This window comes from Leptodactylus fuscus, chromosome 3 (assembly GCF_031893055.1).
Source record: "Leptodactylus fuscus isolate aLepFus1 chromosome 3, aLepFus1.hap2, whole genome shotgun sequence".
NCBI lineage: Eukaryota > Metazoa > Chordata > Amphibia > Anura > Leptodactylidae > Leptodactylus > Leptodactylus fuscus.
Window position 1 is genome coordinate 191964567 of NC_134267.1, and position 20727 is coordinate 191985293.

General features: G+C 43.2%; 1 protein-coding gene across 2 annotated transcripts in view; it reads left to right on the top strand.

Annotated features, from left to right (window-relative positions):
* The first annotated feature begins 206 nt into the window (after positions 1-206).
* DGKD (diacylglycerol kinase delta) overlaps positions 207-20727 on the top strand; it is a 66725-nt gene continuing 46204 nt past the window's right edge. For both annotated transcript variants that reach the window (XM_075268949.1, XM_075268950.1), the window contains exons 1-3: positions 207-406; positions 9076-9186; positions 17612-17692. In XM_075268949.1, the coding sequence (XP_075125050.1) occupies positions 281-406; positions 9076-9186; positions 17612-17692 (318 nt within the window). In that variant the 5' untranslated portion in view covers positions 207-280. The remainder of the gene's footprint in view (positions 407-9075; positions 9187-17611; positions 17693-20727) is intronic.

The window sequence follows — 20727 nt, forward strand, 5'->3', positions numbered from 1 at the left end:
GCCCCTCACCCTCTGCTCCCCATCTACCTTCTCGCCCCTCTGCTCTTCATCTACCTCCTCGCCCCTCACCCTATGCCCCCCATCCGCCTCCTCGCCCCGCACTCTCTGCTCCCCAAGTGAATGACTTTCTTACAAGCCAGCCTCTGCTTCCGAGTCACGTGACTCCGGAGTGTCATGTGACCTCTGACGTCAGCAGGTCCTCACCGAGCGCTGCAGTTGGCTGGATGATCCCGGTCCCCTGTAGCTGGCCCTGCGTCCATGTTCCCGGCTTTTGGTAGTGATGGCGGCCTCCCTGGCTGCGACGGCTCCCGGGGTCCCGGCCGAGGATTCATCAGATAGCGAGCCGGAGCCTGAGCCACAGAAGCTGCGCAGGAAAGTGTCTACATCAGGCCAGATCAGGAGGAAGGTAAGAGGCGGCGGTGATGGGAGAAGAGACAGACGGCGGACACTGGCTGGAGGCGAGACTGGGGACACACAGGAGAGAGGCCGCACAGGCAGGGGGAGAAGTGCCCATAGGAACTCCAGGGGACAAGGGCAGAGAGCAGGAGACAGCCGGGGGGTGACCGAGACAGCCATATGTCACATACAGAGACCACACGGAGGTCTGTGGGGGGCGCTGCACTATGCTCTGCTACCTGCGGCTGCCAGCTGTTGTCAAACTACAACTCCCAGCATGCCCTGACAGGCACATGGTATCTTGGTATGCTGGGAGTTGTAGTCTTCCAGGTTACACTGTAATAACATGGTATGTTGTGCCCTGCTACATGTATGTAATGTCAGGGAGAGATCTGAGCCCGCTGTACAGGTGCCCACCATGCTGCGGCTCCTCTGACACATGATGAATGGTGCACATTCGTTGCGCCTAAAGTTAACCCTTTTTACAGTGGATCCTCCTACACAGTCATTATCATCATTGTATATTTTATAGCGCCATCACCTTCCGTGGCGTTGTACACTGCAGTCTGACTGTACCAAGTAAATGATCCAATGCTCTGATTGAATTGTGTGGTTAATATTAGTGAGATTTCATTCTTAGCACAGCATTGCTACTGATCATGATCAGGTTTTATTCTAAGAACCCTTGTCATTCATTTATTCCATGTTCTCGCAACCGTTCTTCAGTGTGACTGTGGGTAGTAGTACTGTTCATCCTGATCCTCCTTGTTCATGACTAGATAGAGCATTACTTAGGGGCCAGATGTAGATACTGCATAGCTATTCAGGCTTATATGCCATTACTAGGTCACTATTCATTTATTGTGTGGTTTCTGTCCACCCCCATTCATTTAATTGAAGTGTCACTCAGGACTGAGACCCCCTCCCCACTCATACTCTTGTGACATATCCGCATGCCATAAAAGGTTATGTTCACATGTGCCGCTTTTGCTATTGCTTTTTTTGTTTGCCATTTTTTCGAATGGAAAACTTGACTATTGTTTAAGCTGAAGGTGGGGAGGACAACAGTGTGTGACATGTCAGAAGATCTATTGTGTCTGGATATGTCAGAATATATTAAAGGGGTTGTACCATCTGGAACAGTGGCGACTACGTATGACCTTTACATTCAGGTGGCTGCACTTGTCTCCTGCAGCGTCACCTAGAGAGGAAATGAGGTATTGCAGTCTGCACACGACCGTGTACATTGTCAGTGGGCTAGCTGTGGCTTACATAGCTTACTGACTCATTCATTTCTATGGCCTCATACACGTGCTGGTATTTTCGTGGTCCTTTGTATGGGGGCAAATCAAAGGGTACAGGTCCTATTACTGTCCGTTTTGCAGCCCGTGGTCATTGTCATCATCCATGTGTGGGTTAATCATGGCCTGGCTACATACACACGGATGTCTACACACTGCTTGTCAGAGTCTCCTCTACATTCAGTTTTAAAATGACGGACACCCGGTCGATCCCATTATAGTCAATGTAACTGTATAACCGTTGTTGTAGCAGTCTGACTCTCCGGCGATCAGTGTGAACCTAGCATTAGGCCTGGTTTACATCTGCGTTCAGGGATTCACTTGGGGACCCCTCAAATGGAAACCTATCAGCACCCTAGGAAACTGGGGGACCCCATAGACTATAATGGGTCCGTGTGGTTTCTGCGCAAAAAATGCAAAGAGAAAAGTGCTGCTTGCGGGACTTTTCTCTCCGCATATTTCATGTGGAGAGGGGAACGGAATGGCCTTAGCTGCACAAAATTTCCAGCTGCCAAACCAGTGCGATCTATGGTAGCAGCAGTGTGGATGACATTGCACAGATCTTATCTGCATGCTGTGACTAAAACCTTCAGCGTGTCTGCTATAGCTTTGGGTTTCTGCAAAGGCTGAAAGTTGCCGACCTACAACAATGCCTGTAGGTCAGTGGCAGAAAAACTGTGGGTTGAAGGTCCGGTTGTGCTGTAGTTTTTTTTTTTTTTTTCACAGCACGAGGATAAGATTTGTGCATAAGGGCTTATTCACACTGCCATGTTCCTGTCCATTTGCCATTCGGGAGCTCATTGTATAACTCACTGATATATGCTGGGTTCTGTTCACACAGTTGTGTTCAGTGTGGGAAACGTGGCCCACACATGGTCATGTGAATAAGCCCTAAATCTCATCCACTATGTTGCTATTGTAGATCACTGGCATGTACTTGGTAGACAACCAGCTGAGAGAACACCCAGTGTGACCCCCGTCTTTATGGTGCCTTATAACCTGAGTATACTGCTGTATGTATTGTCAGTAATTGTGTTATAGGTTTCTGATGGGTGATAACGAAACGATAACGTATATGGAGCACTCAGGATGGATTCACACCAGCGCTTGTTCTACGTTTGGTGATCCGTTCCCCTCTCTGCATGAAAAATGCAGAGAGAAAAGCGTCTTTTCAGGTGGAAACCATGTGGACCCCTTGTCTATGGGGTCTGTGGGTTTCTTAAGGTAACTGTTTTTTTTTTTTTTTAAGCAGATTAGGTTTCCGTTTGGGGGATCCCCAAGCAGACCCCCTCCCAATGGAAACCTAAATGCAGGTGTGAACCTAGCGTCAGGCTGTTAGCAGCAAATGTGCATTTGAGAATTACATGTCATGTATTTATCAGGCCAGATAACCTGATCTATACTATTATACATTGTTACAATTTGTTAGACAACATTATTATGAGATGGCAACAAATAATTTACAATTCTATACTGTACAGTGCCTAAATGCTGATATATGGCCCTGATGTTTGCTGTCACATATTGTGGCTACTATACTGTTAAAGAGCTGGCATAGATGTTAGAGTAAAACATTGTGTATTCCCTTCTGGAGCAGCTTTCCTTATAACTCTGCATTGTGCGTTTCTTCGATTATTCCTCCTATAATGGATGAATAAATTGACTACTGGATGTTACCGGTAGGTGTTGTGTCCTGCGCCATGACAAAAATGGAAATCCTGTATAATTTACACCAGGTACGTCATGTCCCTCTTTCCTGATCCGCCCACTTTTGGTAAAGTAGCACAGAAGTTGTAGAATGGGGGATGTGATGTATCTTTGGCTACAATTACACCCATATATAGAAAACTAAATTCCCCCCAGTGTACAGTTCTAAAATAAAAAAATAAATTGCTTTAGAACTTTATATGTTATGGGCAGTGCAAGTATGTCTCAAGAAATGACAGCTCACGTCTAAGTAATGTTGTACGTTGTGTCTTTGTATGTGACACATGTCATTATTCACATTAGATCTATGGGACAGGATTAATGCGCAGCACAGATGGACAACCTGTGGCTCAGGCTCGCCTGTCTGGATTCTGTTCTATTCTTAGAATATGGAATAGAACTTATATAATGAGTTCAGATATATGACATCTCATGCCCCTACTATAAATTGTAGGGACATTGCAAGTCACTAAGGGGTTACATGACCATATTGAGGCAGAAAGACACTGGCGGAGGTGTCGTCTAATATCCTTTATAATTTACATCAGGACGTTACTATATTGCTAATTATATACATTGCTAAAGAATCTCTTTATGACAAGTAAGGGCAGATTGACTGGTATTGAAGGAATACGAAGCATCTGAGGTGCATGTTTTGTTTTCAGCCACGGGACCAAAGACCAATATAATCCGCATTACAGCTGCTTAAGAACCTCTTATCAAGGGCGTGACTACATGTCATTCAATAGATAACAAGGAGACAACTTTGGCAAAGTGATGTTCAACACACTGTGCAGGAGGAGATGAGGAGTGTTATAGAAACTACTCATTTCTGTACATCTTTGGCACCCATAAGCTAGCCATACACGTCCAACATTTGTTGGCTGGCGTCAATGTCTAACAGTTAAAAACTGACCCATTGGGGAGGCAAATTTTTACAAATGTCTACCAATTTTATACAAGCTTATGCAAACCCCCATAGGTTAACATTAGTTTTATTGACCCTATAAATATAGTGTATATGATGAAAACACGATCATGTGAAAAGGGCCTAAGCCATAGAGCCCTAGTATTACACTCTGCCCTGTATGCCGCTTGTCTTAATATTCTCTGAATATAAAAACAACAGATTGGGAAAAGTTTCTTGTTTTATCAGCTTGAGATAAAAGAACAGATTTTTGCAGCAAATGGTTCACACTTCTGACTTGAGTAGAAGGTAGGTGGGTGACGCTCATCTGGAGTCATTCCCTTACTGTAAGTCTGCAATCTAAAATAAAATCCGGAGAGACAGATAACTTTATGTATACTTCAATTCTGTCTGTCTGTCCATTCATCCTGATGAAGCCTCTGACACAGATACGAACAAAGCGGAAATTATCTGGCGGAAAATTGTTGTTGCGGTCAGACCATAAATATTGTACTATGCATGACGTGATTATTTTAACGTTACAATGTGAACATCCAATAAGAGGGTGTTCACACTTGCGCCCGTGTCCGCCCTGTGCCAGTCAGTTTTCCGTCCTCACCCCCGGTGAAACTGGACATGGGACGGCTTCCCGGTGGTCAGCTTTAAAACCCATTTCTTTGAATGGGTTTTTAAAGGTAACCGCTGTTGTTCGCCTGCGGTCTCTCCATGGGGAAACCGTTTTGTTTGGCCGGACACAGAGTTCTGCATGTCCAGCCGAAAAAAATGGTTTCCCTGCGGAGAGGCTGTGGGTGGACACCGGCGGTTACCTTTAAAAACCCATTCAAATGAATGGTTTTAAAGCTGATTGCTGGGAAGCCATCCCATGTCCAGTTTCTCAAGGCTGAGAATAGAAACACGGCGGAATGACACAGAGCGGACACGGGCCCCCCTTAGTATGTTTTCTAATAGACAGAGACTCTTCTGTAATACCCCGCAACTGTCCTTTCCCAGGTTCCCTGCTGCTCGCTACTTCTTAGGCTGGGTTCACACCAGCATTGGCTCCCCGTACGGGAATTTTATTCCCCTCTCCGCTTGAAAAATGCAGAGACAAAAGCGCCGCTAGCGCAGGAAATGGCCACTCATTGGCCGCAACGTTGACCTGCGTTACAAGGGTGAATCAGAAAATGGAGACCAGCGGAGAACCTGGGATATGTGGAAATGACAGCAGTAATAGAATGAGCAATGGTTATTTTATTTTTTTAACCCATTCTGTTGAAATTCTTAAAATCACTTTTTGCTATACAGCCCCTTTAATGTGCTCAGATTTGCCCTTTATTCAGAAATACTAGTACAAGGGATACATCACGGTGTATATAGGCGGCTTTAGAAAAGATGAAAGATTGTGACTGATGCATTTTTTGTTGTTTTTTTTTTTACTATTTTTCTGGAATTTTTTTTTAATTTTTTTTTTTTTTTAAGCTGATGTGCTTTGTGGTTTTGTTGTTATGAAGTATAGGGAAAAAATAATAATTTGAAAACCCAGATGCATTTTGGCCATTGTGTGCCATATGTAGGTGACTGAACGTGTAATACCGAGTACAGCAGTCTCGTGTGTGAACTCACAGCACTTATCTAAATAGAGGAAGGAACATACGAGGAGCTCAGAGACCGTCGTCAATGTCATTTGTTTACTTCATTAGCTTAAAATATGTCCTGGGAAATGTACCGCGGGATGTGCATTACTTCAAGAATGGTAAGTGTCATGTGAAGATGGAATACAGAGGCGTGCGGAGGCCGGGAGGACACGACAGGGACAAGTCACCGGGAGACACTTGTGAGACGCGCAAGAACAGCGAGAGACTTGAGATAGATCTGTGACAGAAGCTGATCACATAAGCCAGGTGGATGGGGATGTGGAGCGTTGCGAGGGGTTGGCAGCAGCAGGCAGTGAGTGGGTGTTGTCAGGAACAGACAGTGAATGAATTCTGACAGAAAAAGCTAAGGAGAAAGTGTTGTCAGGAACAGGCAGTGAGTGGGTGTTGTCAGGCAGAGGATGTTTGTTGTTAGGGCATTTAGGACGGGATTGTTTGCTGTCATAGTCGTCCTGAGGACCATGTTTGTTGTTGCCGCCGGACAGACTGTTGGGGACATACGAGAAAAGCTGTTGTCTTGGACAGCCAAGTGAGGAGTCTAGTACTGAGCGGCACATGGCGGATATGGCGGGGACGGGCAGCGGATGACATATAAAATAAGTCTGTTTCTCTATCTCTACAGCACGACTTGCAGAATAACGTGCCACGAAATCTCTCCATGAGAAGACCACCCCCTTATCCAGACCAGCTTTCTGGTTTTACCATATATTATGCCTGCTAGCCAATCCCCCCCCCTCTACTTAGCAATACAATTTTTTGTCAGGTTACAATGAACTTTCCCTGAAAAACTCACTAAATGTCTTATTAGTTTTTCACATAATGAATGGCACATCCAGTTTTTACTATTCATGGCTTATTTTTAGGATAGGTCATCGATAGGGTTTGACAGCTGACAGACAACCGTAGGATAATCTGATCTAAGTTCTCAAATATTCAAGGGGTCATCCATAGAGATGAGCGAGTAGTATTCGATCGAGTAGGTATTCGATCGAATACTACGGTATTTGAAATACTCGTACTCGATCGAGTACCACTCGCTGTTCGAATGGAAAAGTTTGATGCAGAACCAGCATTGATTGGCCGAATGCTATACAGTTGGCAAATCAATGCTGGTTCTTCTCCTACCTTTAGAAGTCTTCTCCGTACAGCTTCCCTGCGGTGTCTTCCGGCTCTGAATTCACTCTGCCAGGCATCGGGCCTGGGCAGAGCCGACTGCGCATGCCCGCTGCGATGCCTGGCAGAGTGAATTCAGAGCTGGAAGATGCCGCGGGGACGCTGCACGGAGAAGACTTCTTGGAGGATCCAGCCCGACCCTCACTCGTGGACTTAGTAAGTATAATTTAATCGAATGTTGCCTACCCCTGAAATGAGCATTTTCCCCCCATATAATAGGGTTCGATATTCGATTCGAGTAGTCGAATATTGAGGGGCTACTCGAAACGAATATCGAATCTTGAACATTTTACTGTTTGCTTATCTCTAATGTTTACCACTTCCCCCTTTTTTCATAATCTACTCTCTCCTACCAACCCCCCCAACCCCAATGGAGGTATTGCTGCTTTTAAATTATTAAAAATAAGTTGCATGTAGCTGACTACATTTCACATTATAAAGCATGTACTGGTATGCCGATGCTTTCTGGCCAGATGCATGCCTTAAAGACACTCTTCTGGCTTATGTCCAACCAATTGTAGGCTGAATGTACTTGCTATATGCACTAGGAACATTTCTGCCATATATGCTGAGCAAGCACAATGAATATAGTGTGAACCAAGACTTGAAAGATTTTTGTTGGGGTTACAGTACAGTCACTGCTGGCACTGTGCCAGTTTACAGTAAAAAAGTAGTTGCCATAATCTACAGAACTGCCTGCAGCTGGGTTGATCTTTTGCCGACTTGTAGAGTGATCCAAGTAATAGATGTATATTAGGTAACTGCTGATGATGCACGTCTCAAGGTGGTGTCTCAAAGGTGGAGCTACATTTTAAATTAAAGGTGTATATCCAGCTAGACTTTTCTGGCATATCTGCGGGTGGTTGTATTAAAGTAAAGACCAAGTCATAAACTTCTGAGATGGGCAAGAAACCTTTAAAGGGAGTCTTTCAGATCCTAAATGCTTCCCATGCCAAAAATGCCATGTAGAGGTCTTTAATAAGAGCAGAAACATACCTGCATGTACAGGGGTGGGCCTGATTTGCTTCAGACATCTGCAAGTACTCCTGCCCTTCTCCGAATTGTTGTCCTGTGCCTCCCCTTTAGACATTATTGACATTTTTATCTTCTGTCTGCGTCATCTGTCAGCCCCTGCAGCACTTGCAGGGTGATTTGTATATACTGTAAAACCTCTGAGCGACCATACAAATTTGCACAGAAAATAGTCTAGCATATCACATACAACAAGGTATCACATCAGTATATTACACAGAACCGTGTATCACATCAGTATATTACACAGAACCAGGTATCACATCAGTATATTACACAGAACCAGGGACCACATCAGAATATTACACAGAACCGTGTATCACATCAGTATATTACACAGAACCAGGTATCACATCAGTATGTTACACAGAACCAGGTATCACATCAGTATATTACACAGAACCAGGTATCACATCAGTATATTACACAGAACCAGGTATTACATCAGTATATTACACAGGACCAGGGACCACATCAGTATATTACACAGAACCAGGTATCACATCAGTATATTACACAGAACCAGGTATCACATCAGTATATTACACAGAACCAGGGACCACATCAGTATATTACACAGAACCAGGTATCACATCAGTATATTACACAGAACCAGGGATCACATCAGTATATTACACAGAACCAGGTATCACATCAGTATATTACACAGAACCAAGTAACACATCAGTATATTACACAAAACCAGGTCTAGACCCAGACCCAGGAAACATATAAAATCCTTGTAGATGTTGTCCTTGGCAGGATTCGAACCCAGGACTCCAGCACTGCAAGGCTGCAGTGCTAAACACTGAGCCACCGTGTTGCCCCGCTAATATCAGATTCTATAGGGGCGAGTCGAAAATACAGTGAATGTTGAGTTCTTACCATGTCTCCTTGACTTTTATAGGCTATTGTGAAAGAAGGTCACCTACAAAAGCAAACAAGTTCATTTCAGCGATGGAGAAGACGCTACTTCAAACTGCGGGGTCGAACTCTCTACTATGCCAAGACTGCAAAGGTACTATATGATAGGCGGTGAAACCTGACCGAAAGTTATCTTTTTAGGGCTCATTCACATCTGCGCCTGGTCTCCGTTCCGCAGGTTTCCGTTTCCTGCACAAAACAGAGGCAGGAGACGGAAACCTGCAGGACTCATTCATACCCATTAATTTGAATGGGTTTGAAAGCTGTCCGGCCGTGAGCGGCGGTGAGCGTTTTATGCTCTCCGCCGCAAAACCGTTTTTTTTTAATCCGGACACGGAGTCGGACATGCAGTACTCTGTGTCCGGTTTAAAAAAAAAACGGTTTTGCGGCGGAGAGCATAAATCGCTCACCGCCGCTCACGGTCGGACCCAGTCTGTGGTTTCCGTCTTCTTGCATGCAGAAGATGGAAACCACAGAACGGAGACCCAAATGCAGGTGTGAACTTAGCATAAGTCTTTTCAGTCTGTACATAAATTTTATATATTGAAAAATACTTCACTTTCACTCATCCAGAGGAATAAGTGACTGATAGGTGGGGGTCTGTAGATAATGAGTGAGTGGGACGGTAATTGGTGGGACGGATGTTGCTGAAACAACACTTTGTCAGTTACATAGAGGTAAATGGAGTGGTCACAGAGAATGCCAACCACTCTTATCACATAGAGAATTTAGGGACGCCCTGTTACAAAACCCTTACAATCAGACATTTATCTGTGTTAGTGAAAGTCTTGTTTATGAAAAGTTCCTTTAAATCATACATCACTTCCTGAGAACCCATGTGGCTGCCATTGTGGTTTCTGAAGCTCCTGAATAGCAAATCGTTCTGATACTATAATGTACAAGGGCAGAGTATCTATCACAGTATATCTATGCAGACATGCCAGTTGGTATAGGAAAGATGAAAACTCCTATAAGGCTAGGTTCACATCCGCATTGGAGTCGCCTTAGGAGACTCCACTACAGATTCTACCTAAAATTGGCAATGAGAAGTCCTACAAGGAGAGTAATCCATAGGGTCCGCAGGTAACTGATTTGTAAGCGGAGAGGCTCTCTGTCTTTCGGTTCCCCATGCAGACTAGAGCCACAGAGCGCCAAACATTAGTGTGAACTTAGCGTAAACTGTAACGTCACAAACTTTTCTGTAAAGCAGAGTAATCTACAGGTGCCTGTACACTGTAAGTGTACGTCCGCAAAACTAACCAACTATCTAATGTGTATAGGGCTCTCCTAACTTGCCCCCTGAAAGAGAGATCAGACATGTTGTATACCAGTATCATATGTGCAGAGAAGATTAGCAGGTCTATTCATGGCACAGCATTCTGTCATCTTCTTTATGCTTAAAGGTGGCAATTCACATTATGGTATTTTCACACATAATTTGGAGTTGATTTTGACGCTTCACATTCTGACCACATTCTGCCTCCCATTGTTTTCAGTGGAAGATATTGCTGATTGCTTCTTTTTTAGAACTGAATAAAGAAGCATCCCGCTCAATCTTGCCACAGATTCTGCAGCTGATTCGGCCATTGAAGTTGCGGTGCTGATAGTCCTGTTCTTCTGAGGCTTATCACCTAGTAAAAACCATGGCAGAAGACTGCTTGTCTTGTCCAAGTGTGCAAGTTTTCTGAATAGGGATAGGGGAATAAGCTGCTGCCAGACATCCTATTAATATTAAAAATGTGAAAGTTTGTGAGTTTGGATGTTTGTGGGTTTGTGTGTTTGGATGTTTGTTCCTCAGTCACGCAAAACCCGCTCCACCGATTTGGCTGAAATTTTCCACAAACATAGTTACTACACAGGATTGCGCTTTAGGCTACTTTTCGTCACAATAGCGCACATACGTTTTTCCCAGGACCCCCACAAAACCCAAACTCACATCACCATCTCTGCAACCTCACACACTTTGGACCATAGCAAGCCACAAAATTCCTATTACCCTCTACAGCCTAGCCCCTAACCCCACACAATCACATTTACATATACTTTACCACTTTCACCCTCACCTTAACGATACTCCAGGAGGCTACCTCTTTAACCCTATTGAGCAGCCATGTTTGCTGACCCCCACCGCTCTGACGATCTGCGACACCGCCCACCCAGCCACTCCACTGTGTTGCCAGGAGCATTTGCATCTTAGCCACCTACAGAACGTGTTTCCAGCGTGTTTCCATTTTGCGCCTCCACCGTAGGCCACAGCACCCGAACTACTCTCGCCAGCCTGCCACACTCCCCGACGGCACCCTCACCTCACTGCTGTTTCGTCTTCACGATCCATCCACCTTCCCTAGGTCTCCACACCAACGACACTGGTAAGTTCCGATAGCATGTTTGCATTGGGACTACTTCTGGCCTGTATACTCCGATGTACCCTTTCAAGACACAACTGACACGTAACGGTTGATAATAATGTCACCAATCTGCCTTACTGCCCACCTTAGAATTACCCGGTGTCCCTTCACATAAACTAGAACTCAAGATTGGCGTCCCTGTTCTACTCATGCGTGATCTTGATGCACCCCGATTGTGTAATGGCACGAGGCTACGTGTCACACTACTACCCTGTTTCCCCGAAATTAAGACAGTGTCTTATATTAATTTTAGCTCCCAAAGATGTGCCATGTCTTATTTTCAGGGGGTGTCTTATTTTTTTCAAAGAAGAATTCACATATATTGCTAAATATAAAAATTAACATTTATTAAATACTGTACAGTATAAAAATATTTTTATAGATTTGTAGAGCAGGCGATTTTGGACACAGGGATACCTAACATGTACGGTATGTGTTTCACAGTATTTACATACTTTTATATGTGTTCTAGGGAAATGGGTTGATTTGAATTTTTAATACTTTTATTGATAATACTTTTATTGATATATATATATATATATATATATATATATATATATATATATATATATATATATATATATATATGTTTTTTGCATTTATTAACCCCCTGTAATACATTACAGACAGGCAACCTGCCTTCAAAAGAAATGACGATTTTTTGCAATGCAATTGCAAAGGTCTGATCACTAATGCAATGCAATGCATTAGTGATCAGACCTTTGCAACTGCATTGCATTGCAAAAAAATCGTCATTTCTTTTGCAGGCTGCATAGAGCAGATAAAGTTAATGCCCACGGTCGGATGCCGGGTGTTTAACTATGCCGGCCACCCGGGAGTCGGGCGGCCGCCATAGCCGCCTGGTATATCCAGCGCTAATGCCTCCAGTCGGTGCCCACACACGCTCCCATAGAAATGAATGGAAGCGCCCGGCAGGCCGATTAACCCCCCGCTTGCCGGCTACTTCCCTTCATTTCTATTCACTACGTCTTACTTTCGGGGGAGCGCCTTATATTAGGCAAGGCAGCAAAATATCTGCCATGCCTTACTTTCGGGGTACGTCCTATTTTCGGGGAAACACTGTAGGAACAAATATCATTGAAGCCACTATTCTTACAGGAGCAGCTAAAGGTGACAGTGTGTTAAAGGGGTATTCCCACGTCGCATACTTACCCGTCTTCGTTCCTCTAAAATCTTCTGTCTTCCGGCTTTGTCTCGTCATTGGTGGGCGGGACCGACACCCTGCGGGTCTGTATTAGCATTGTGAAGGCTAGACTGGTGTATGAGCGCGCACGCAGGGCCGGCGGCATCTCGCCGCTTGGCTTTGCATATGTGACCCTGGAGCGGAATAACAGCATTGCTTCTGCCGCTGCTGTCTTCATGCAGGGCAGAAGCATAGCGATGTGCCTGTGCCGTCGTCTAACAGTCCCCAGCATCCGCCTATTACAGCGGATGCCGGGGAGTTAGATACCGGCACAGGTGAAGCAGCAACATTGCTATGCTTCTGCCCTGCATGAAGCAAGCAGCGGCAGAAGCGATGCTGTTATTCCGCTCCTCCGTCCCCTGCCCCGGAATAGCAGCATCGCTTCTGCCGCTGCTTGCTTCATGCAGGGCAGAAGCATAGCAATGTTGCTGGCTTCACCTGTCCCCCAAAGGGTAAACTCCCCTGACTCATGAGCAACTAGGTCAGGGCTGTGGCCACAAAAAAATGAATAAAGTAAGATAGTGGCCAAACAAAGCAGTTTTGCTGAGGCATTGTATTTAGGAAAAGTCTTACATTCACATTTACAAGCATTATAGATAGGATCCTTGTGACGGGACAACCCCTTTAATCCCACGCATTCCAATTATACCAAATAATTTCCCATTTCAATTCACACGACTACAATTTCCCCTTAAATTGGCTTTTACAATGACCATTAATAAATCCCAAGGACAAACGCTGAAAGTAGCAGGAATACATTTGGCCACACCAGGCTTCTCACATGGACAACTGTATGTTGCTTGCTCAAGAGTATCCTGTGCCCAAAACTTACATGTACTGGTGGAAAATAACAAATCATACAATGTCGTATATCCAAGTATATTAACTTGAAATACCTCTGTCCCAAAGACACTATGTACAGTTTCTCACAACACCGTATAGCAGCTGAAATACTAATAAACTTCAACACAAAAGTCTCATGTGTTCTCTGGATTACAGCAAAAACAAGATACACAGTTACATTTCATATCCCATACCTTATACACAGTACGAAAACCTTACCCGCGCCTGTATTTACCCACTTCTACAATCACCGCAGACAAAGTCGCAGGTACCAGATAGTAAGCCTATATTTCAGGGATGTGGAATCAGAATGTGGCCAAGTTTGAGTAGAGTCAGACAAAAGTTACTGATTTTCTTCTTCAAAGTAAAAATAAATGATTACTTATTATAGAATTTTATTGTATAATTAATTAGATGTATAGTTTGTTACATATTTACTTTCATAGGAAGTCAATCACTAGCCTTTTATTGAATTAGAGGCTCTTTACTTCTTCTGCCTGACATCATGGCCGTCAGCCATTTATGAAGGAGTCTCTTCCCCCCTTCCCCTCCTGCATGTCCAACTTTGTGTCTGGCTAAAAAAAAAGCGGTTTCCCCACAGACAGGCCGCAGGCGGACACGGGCAGTCACCTTTACAAACCCATTCAAGTGAATGTGTTTTAAAACTGACTGCTGGGTTTCTGTCCCTTGTTCAGTTTTGCTGGGGCTGAAGACAGAAACCTGACTGAATGCAGAAACCGGACACCGGACGCAAGTGTGAACCGCCCTTAATGTAGCAGTATATGTTCTCGACATTATATGGGTGATGGCAGTAACAAAAAAGTGCAAACACGCAGCAAATGTGACATAAATCACACATTAAACCCATCAAAGGGGCCGTGTGATCAGAGTTATAAAAAGCAAAAAAAATAAGAAGAATGACATAGTAAGAACAAATAAAATATTCTATCTAATAAGGAGGGATCACTGTGTTGCAGATGGTATTAAAAACACAAAAATTGCTATTGTAGCGTTTGGAGCCAGTTTGTGTACCTGCTGGGCGACTGCGTTTTACATTGGTGTGTGTGGGTGGTGTAAATTGTAAAGCTCCAGTTTCTTTGCTGTGGGTGATGGATGGAGGCGGTCTATGTGCTTAATGCTCTAGATTTTTCTCTGGAAATCCTGCATATTCCTACCAAAGAAATAGCACTACTTCTTGTTTCTGGCACTAGCTAAATGCATGGGCAACCTTTGCACCAAGGTTATGTGGAACTGTAGGGACTTTAAGGTCAAGAGCTAGTTTATTTCCATGTAAGAGTAAGACTAGATCAAAGGGAAGGATGTAGCTTGAAGGTTTATCAAACAAAAAAGATAAAATAATAATAAAAAAAAATTACACAACTAAACCGTATATATAGTAACATTATGTACATAAAATAATAAATATGGAGTCATCTCCTGGTTATTGTGTGATGATTTATTAGGTACCAACAGAGTGCTACCAGCTACTTGAGCTACCTGTAAAGCTGTTTTCACATCTGTGCTGTACTCTCTGTTGGAGACTCCGTTACCTAGTCCACCTATAATCCGCGAAGGTTAAAGGCGTTTTCCTCTGGCGGTTTTTGTTTAAAGCGATCTTATCATTAAAATGCAATTTTTTGTGACGAACACGTAGGAATAGCCTTAAGGCCGGGGCCCCACGGGACGTAAACGCCGCGATTTGCCCGCAGTGGAGACGCTGCGGGAAAAATTGATGCTTTGTACGGTGCAGGCAAAGTGGATGGGATTCATATGAATCCCATGCTCACTTTGCGGAAAAGATCGCAGCATGTCAATTATATCTACTTAAACGCCGGTGGCTTTCCTGTAGATATAATGTTAAGAGAAAGTCCGCAGAGGAAAACTCTTTGTACTTTCTGCGTTCACGCCGCAGTTCTTTCTGCAGCGCTTTTGCGCTGCGATTACGGCCCATGGGGCCTTAGCCTTAGAAAGGCTATTCTTCTCCTAACTTTCGTCGGTATGCAAATGAGTTCTCTCGCAGCACTGGAGACGGGCCCCAGCGCTCAAAAATCACTGGGGGCGTCCCCAATGCTGCGAGAGAACACTCCAGCGCCGCCTACATCTTCTTCAGGAACGGCCTCTTCACGTGACTTCTTCCGGCACTGGGGGTCAAACTTCTAGGCCTCGGGGAGAGCCAACTGCACATGTCTGCGCGAAACAAGTAAAATGGCCGCTTACACAGTTTGCATTTGCATACCGACGAAAACCGGGATTTCTACCAAACGGTGGCGCTAGAAGACATCTAAAGGTAGGAGAAGAATAGCCTTTCTTAACGCTATTCCTACATGTTCGTCACAAAAAATTGCGTTTTAATGATGGGATCCCTTTAAGAACAAAGGATACCCAACAGACCCCAGTGTAGTCAATGGGGTCCGCAGAGCTTCGTGTGTAACCACTGTTATAGCGGTCCACCTCTCCATTGTTCAGGTCCGTTGGGTGGAGGCAGCGTTAGTATGAACCTAGAGTAAGTAATCCAGGTGAAGAATCTTGTAGTTAGTTACTTCTCAGTTACTTAGATGGTTGATATCGGGGATCAATAAATTTTGGGTATGTTAATAAATTTGGAATACTTTTGCATTACCTAGCAGTTATGTGGTCACTTATAGTACTATACCATCCCTGATATGTACTATGTACATTCCTGATATGTGCTATATAGTACTATACCATTCCTGATATGTACTATATAGTACTATACCATTCCTGATATTGGAGATAGGTTGCTCTGAACTACACAGCAAAAACAATTTTTACATTTCCGATTATTGATAATTTTATTAAAAACCTTTTGCATAATGAAATTCCAGGATAATGCCGTGGTGCACATATGCTTAACCTTACTTGTCTGAACATTAGCGTTGATTCCTCTGCTCCTTGTGCCTATGACTCTATTGTAACATAAGTGAGAAGTTATCATATGGATGCATTGTCATTAGGACACATTAATGTATGTCCTATAAACAGCCCCTGTTCATATGCCCTATTAGACCACGTAGATGTCATAGATGTGAGCCCCCTGGTCTAGGCCACCCTCACTTAACCGGGTTTTTTTTTTCTTTTCTTGTGTGTTTGTGCCATTTGTGTATTACCAGGACATTATTTTTGTGAATGACCACAATGTATTTCACCGACGGCTACTGTCTGGCCTCATCTTCTCCATGTAACATCAGCTGTATTGCTGGGGGTCCCAGGGGCTGGATCTATACCATGATATACAGGGCTGTGAAGTCAGTAGGACAAAACATCAACTCTGACTCTTCAATATGTTGACAACCAGAGTAAATATTTAACAGCTATGCATCTAATTATACAACAATAGTAATTGTACGCTATAATTATAAATAATTATTGTACTTTGAGCTGAAGTCGGTAACTTCTTACTGTCTCTGACTCCACCCAGACCTGACCTGAACTCCACTACTAATTCCACAGCCTTGCTGATAGGTATACGAGCTGGTTTTGGTGACACACTCCTGGCATGTCTGTCTAAGTAAATGGGAGTCTCCATGTAACAATACTTTTGGGGCACCTTTTCTTATAACCATCTTGTTTCTGGCTATTTGTGTAGGGGCATACCCCCAACTAATTGTCAGACATTTCTAGGAGGAACAAGAGTTGTAACAAGCTGCTCCAGCTTCTCCTTATACTATACGGGAAGCCAAGTATTTGCTAAAACAGACATGTCGGGAGAGTTGACAGGTCCTCTTTAAGCAGCTGCAAGCAAAATGCTTGTTGGACATGTCAGCAGTCAGTTTCTATCATACTCATCCATGTCAGTGGATTAGGACCTCACACATGGAACCAATTTCCCCCATTCTCTGGATCCACATTGGACAGTCTTCCGTCTTCATCATATTATTGACATGACATACATTATAAAAGCAGTGAGCCGTTGGTGTAGTTTGAGCCTGCTTGCTTAGGTTTCCTGTATTATCTGTATAACGTGAGAGTAGGTAACGCTCCTATTGTATACATGTTTTATAGAGGACTAAGTAGTAACATCAGCTTTTTCTGCTCTTTTACAGTCCATCATATTTGAGGAGATTGACATAACAGATGCCAGTGTTGCAGAGTCAAGCACCAAAAACCTCAACAACAGTTTCACAGTAAGTGTCCCAGTCTGCACAACTTGGCACGACTACATGCATCTTCTGTCTTGTGTTTTAGGGATATAAATCACTTGAATGCATGTATCAAGGTAAATAAAATAGCTGATCATGTGTGAAGGGGAGGGGGTCTGATCACTGAGAGCCCACAGATCCTGAAAACGAAGGGTGTTTTACCCCCATTGGGAATACAACATAACTGCATAACATGCTCAAACTGGACGTGACACATCCCCGCTCGGATTTATTCCAGTGGGAACGCCTGTGATAGCCTAGTGAATCCCGTCTAGCAAAGGGCACAGATACATTGTCAGTGACTAGTCAGGCTGAATTCTCAGAGAAGGGGCAATCGGTGATCAGACCCCCGCTGATCGTACATTTATTCTCTATCCTATGGAAAAAGGATGAATATTCTTTGTGGCATAACCCCTATAAAAGTGGTTTGTAGCACTATCATTGTGACCTGTCTTTTTATACCCCTGACAAAGCTGCGTGTAGAGGCAGCGGTACTTTTGGGGTGATGCCTCCCTTTTTGAGGTTGGTCACCACCTGTTCACATTATTTTGGGGCTTCTCATAGATACTGTATCATTTCTTTATTGGATCTGTATATTACTGATTGATGTATGTCTGACACTTTGTTCCATCTTGATGAATATTTGTTTATATATTTTTTTTTTTATTTCTGAGCATGGGACATATGTCTGTGAGTATTGGTGTGTATATATCTCTCGCCATATATAAAAAAAAATAAAAAATTATATATATATATATATATATATATATATATATATATATATATATATATATATATACCATTATTGTATTGTACTATTATTGTATACTAGACCTTTGTGGTCTTTTTGTTTTTAATGGTTTTTAATCTTTAGCTGTCTCTCTTGTAATTTTCAATAAACTTTATTATAATTTTGGTCTTGGTGTGCGTCGTACTATACATTCTTTTGTTTTTTGCTTCTATGTGATAGGGTTTACATGATGCACCCAGTCCATAACACTTGGTTATTCTATTATAGTGGTGCCCCGTTTTTTCTTTTCAGTGAACTATTCTTAGGGTAGATCACTGCTATCGGTCCAGTGCCCGGTACCTCCGCCGATCAGCTGTTTGACATGACTATAGCATTTCAACAAGTACAACGACCTCTTCAGTTCGGTGAGCACAGTGCTGTGCTTAGTATGGCAGTTCAGTCTGATTCATTTGAATGGGACTGAGCTGCAAACAAAGCCATGTGACTCATTTATTATTTATTATGCTTACTTATATAGTGCCATCATATTCTGCAGCGCTTTACAGACATTGACAGTCACTGTCCCATATAGGGCTCACAATCTAAATTCCCTATCAGTATGTCTTTGATGTGTGGGAGGAAACCAGAGTACCCGGAGGAAACCCACGCAAACACGGGGAGAACATACAAACTCCTTGCAGATGTTGTCCTGGGCGGGATTTGAACCCAGGACTCCAGCGCTGCAAGGCTGCAGAGCTAATCACTGAGCCTTGTCAATGATTAGCACTGTCACGAACATAACAGGCCTGATAAATGCGGCCTCAAGGTGTCAGACCACCACCAATCTGAAATTGATGATCTTTCCTAAGGATTTTGTAGTCCTGGACACCCCCTTTAAAGAAACACCCAAAAGATTATTTGCCTCTTCATTTGCAGTGGCATTGTAATAACTATTATGTACTTAGATAACTTGCTGGGTGCTTTATTTGCTTTATTCATCTAATTTTAGCCTTCGTTCAGGTCCAGCATTGGCAAATGTCAAAGTGGACTTCTGGTCCCGTCTAAATTGGGATTATGTTTTATAACTCCGCACCCAAACTGAGGCTGAAATGAATATGGCATCCAGTAGGATTGATAAGCACACTATAGTCAATTAAATCACAATTATAAGTAAAATAGGCATTAAGAAATGTTTTCTGAGAGTGGCATCAGTACCCTACACAGTTGGTGGCCAGGAGTGCTGCTGTGCACATGTGAAGGAAGTATTCTGGTGCGATGTGGCCCCTTCAGCTTGTTGTTGGGGGTGTAGCGCACCCAACCCTTATTGATATATTGATGACTTCTCCTTATGAAGCTGTCTGTAGTAGCCCAGGCCACCTGATGAAATATGGCACTGGAACCGAGCATGATGAGTAACAGCCATAGACATTACTTGATGTAGTTGGCAGACCCTCCAGCTATCGGATGTATATATGCTCTGGTCAGGTCACATTTCCTTTGGCGTCGGCAGCACCAGGGTGACTATAAACTTCTCAACCCTCCTAAATAGAGGCAACGTGGTCGTACGGCCATTAAAGATTACAAAAAAAATAAAGCCAAACACACAACTTCTGAGAATTCTTTCACAATTCTGCATCACGAATGGTTAAAGATAAGGGAGCGGCTTCATTGCTATTTTTAACACTTGTCAGTACACACCTTTTGTACATCAGTCGGCATGTGGTTAGCAGAGCAATGCTCTAGAGGGCAGGATGTGGGTTAATAGCGGAGTTGTAACAGGACTATGTAACAGGGCATTCTTTGCAGTCTTTGTGACTATAAATATTATAATAATTGCAGATCTTTTTACAAGCTGTTAAAGTGCAACTTGAGTCATTATATATATATATATATATATATATATATATATATATATATATATATACAGTGTATGTATATGCTGATGTAAGCAGATGTCAAGGAAAAGGAGCATCAGGCTTATTAGATCTCAACATAGCTAATGCTTTTGATTTTTTTGGGCAGAGTTGGAAAAAAGTTGCTTACTCCAGTTTTAAAATAAATTGATATTTTTAATTAGACAGTTATTAATATTGTATAATTAAATGCATAGTTCAAGTTCCTATGAAAGTAAATATGTAACAGGCTGGAATTAGAGGAGCTGTACTGCTTCTGTCTGAGCATGACTGCCATTGATGAAGGGGTCAGAATCAGAGAAGGAACGGACTCTGGGAGAAGAGGAGTCTGAGTCACTTGTTAAACCTTCCAACTCTATAGCCCTGGTTTTAAGAGC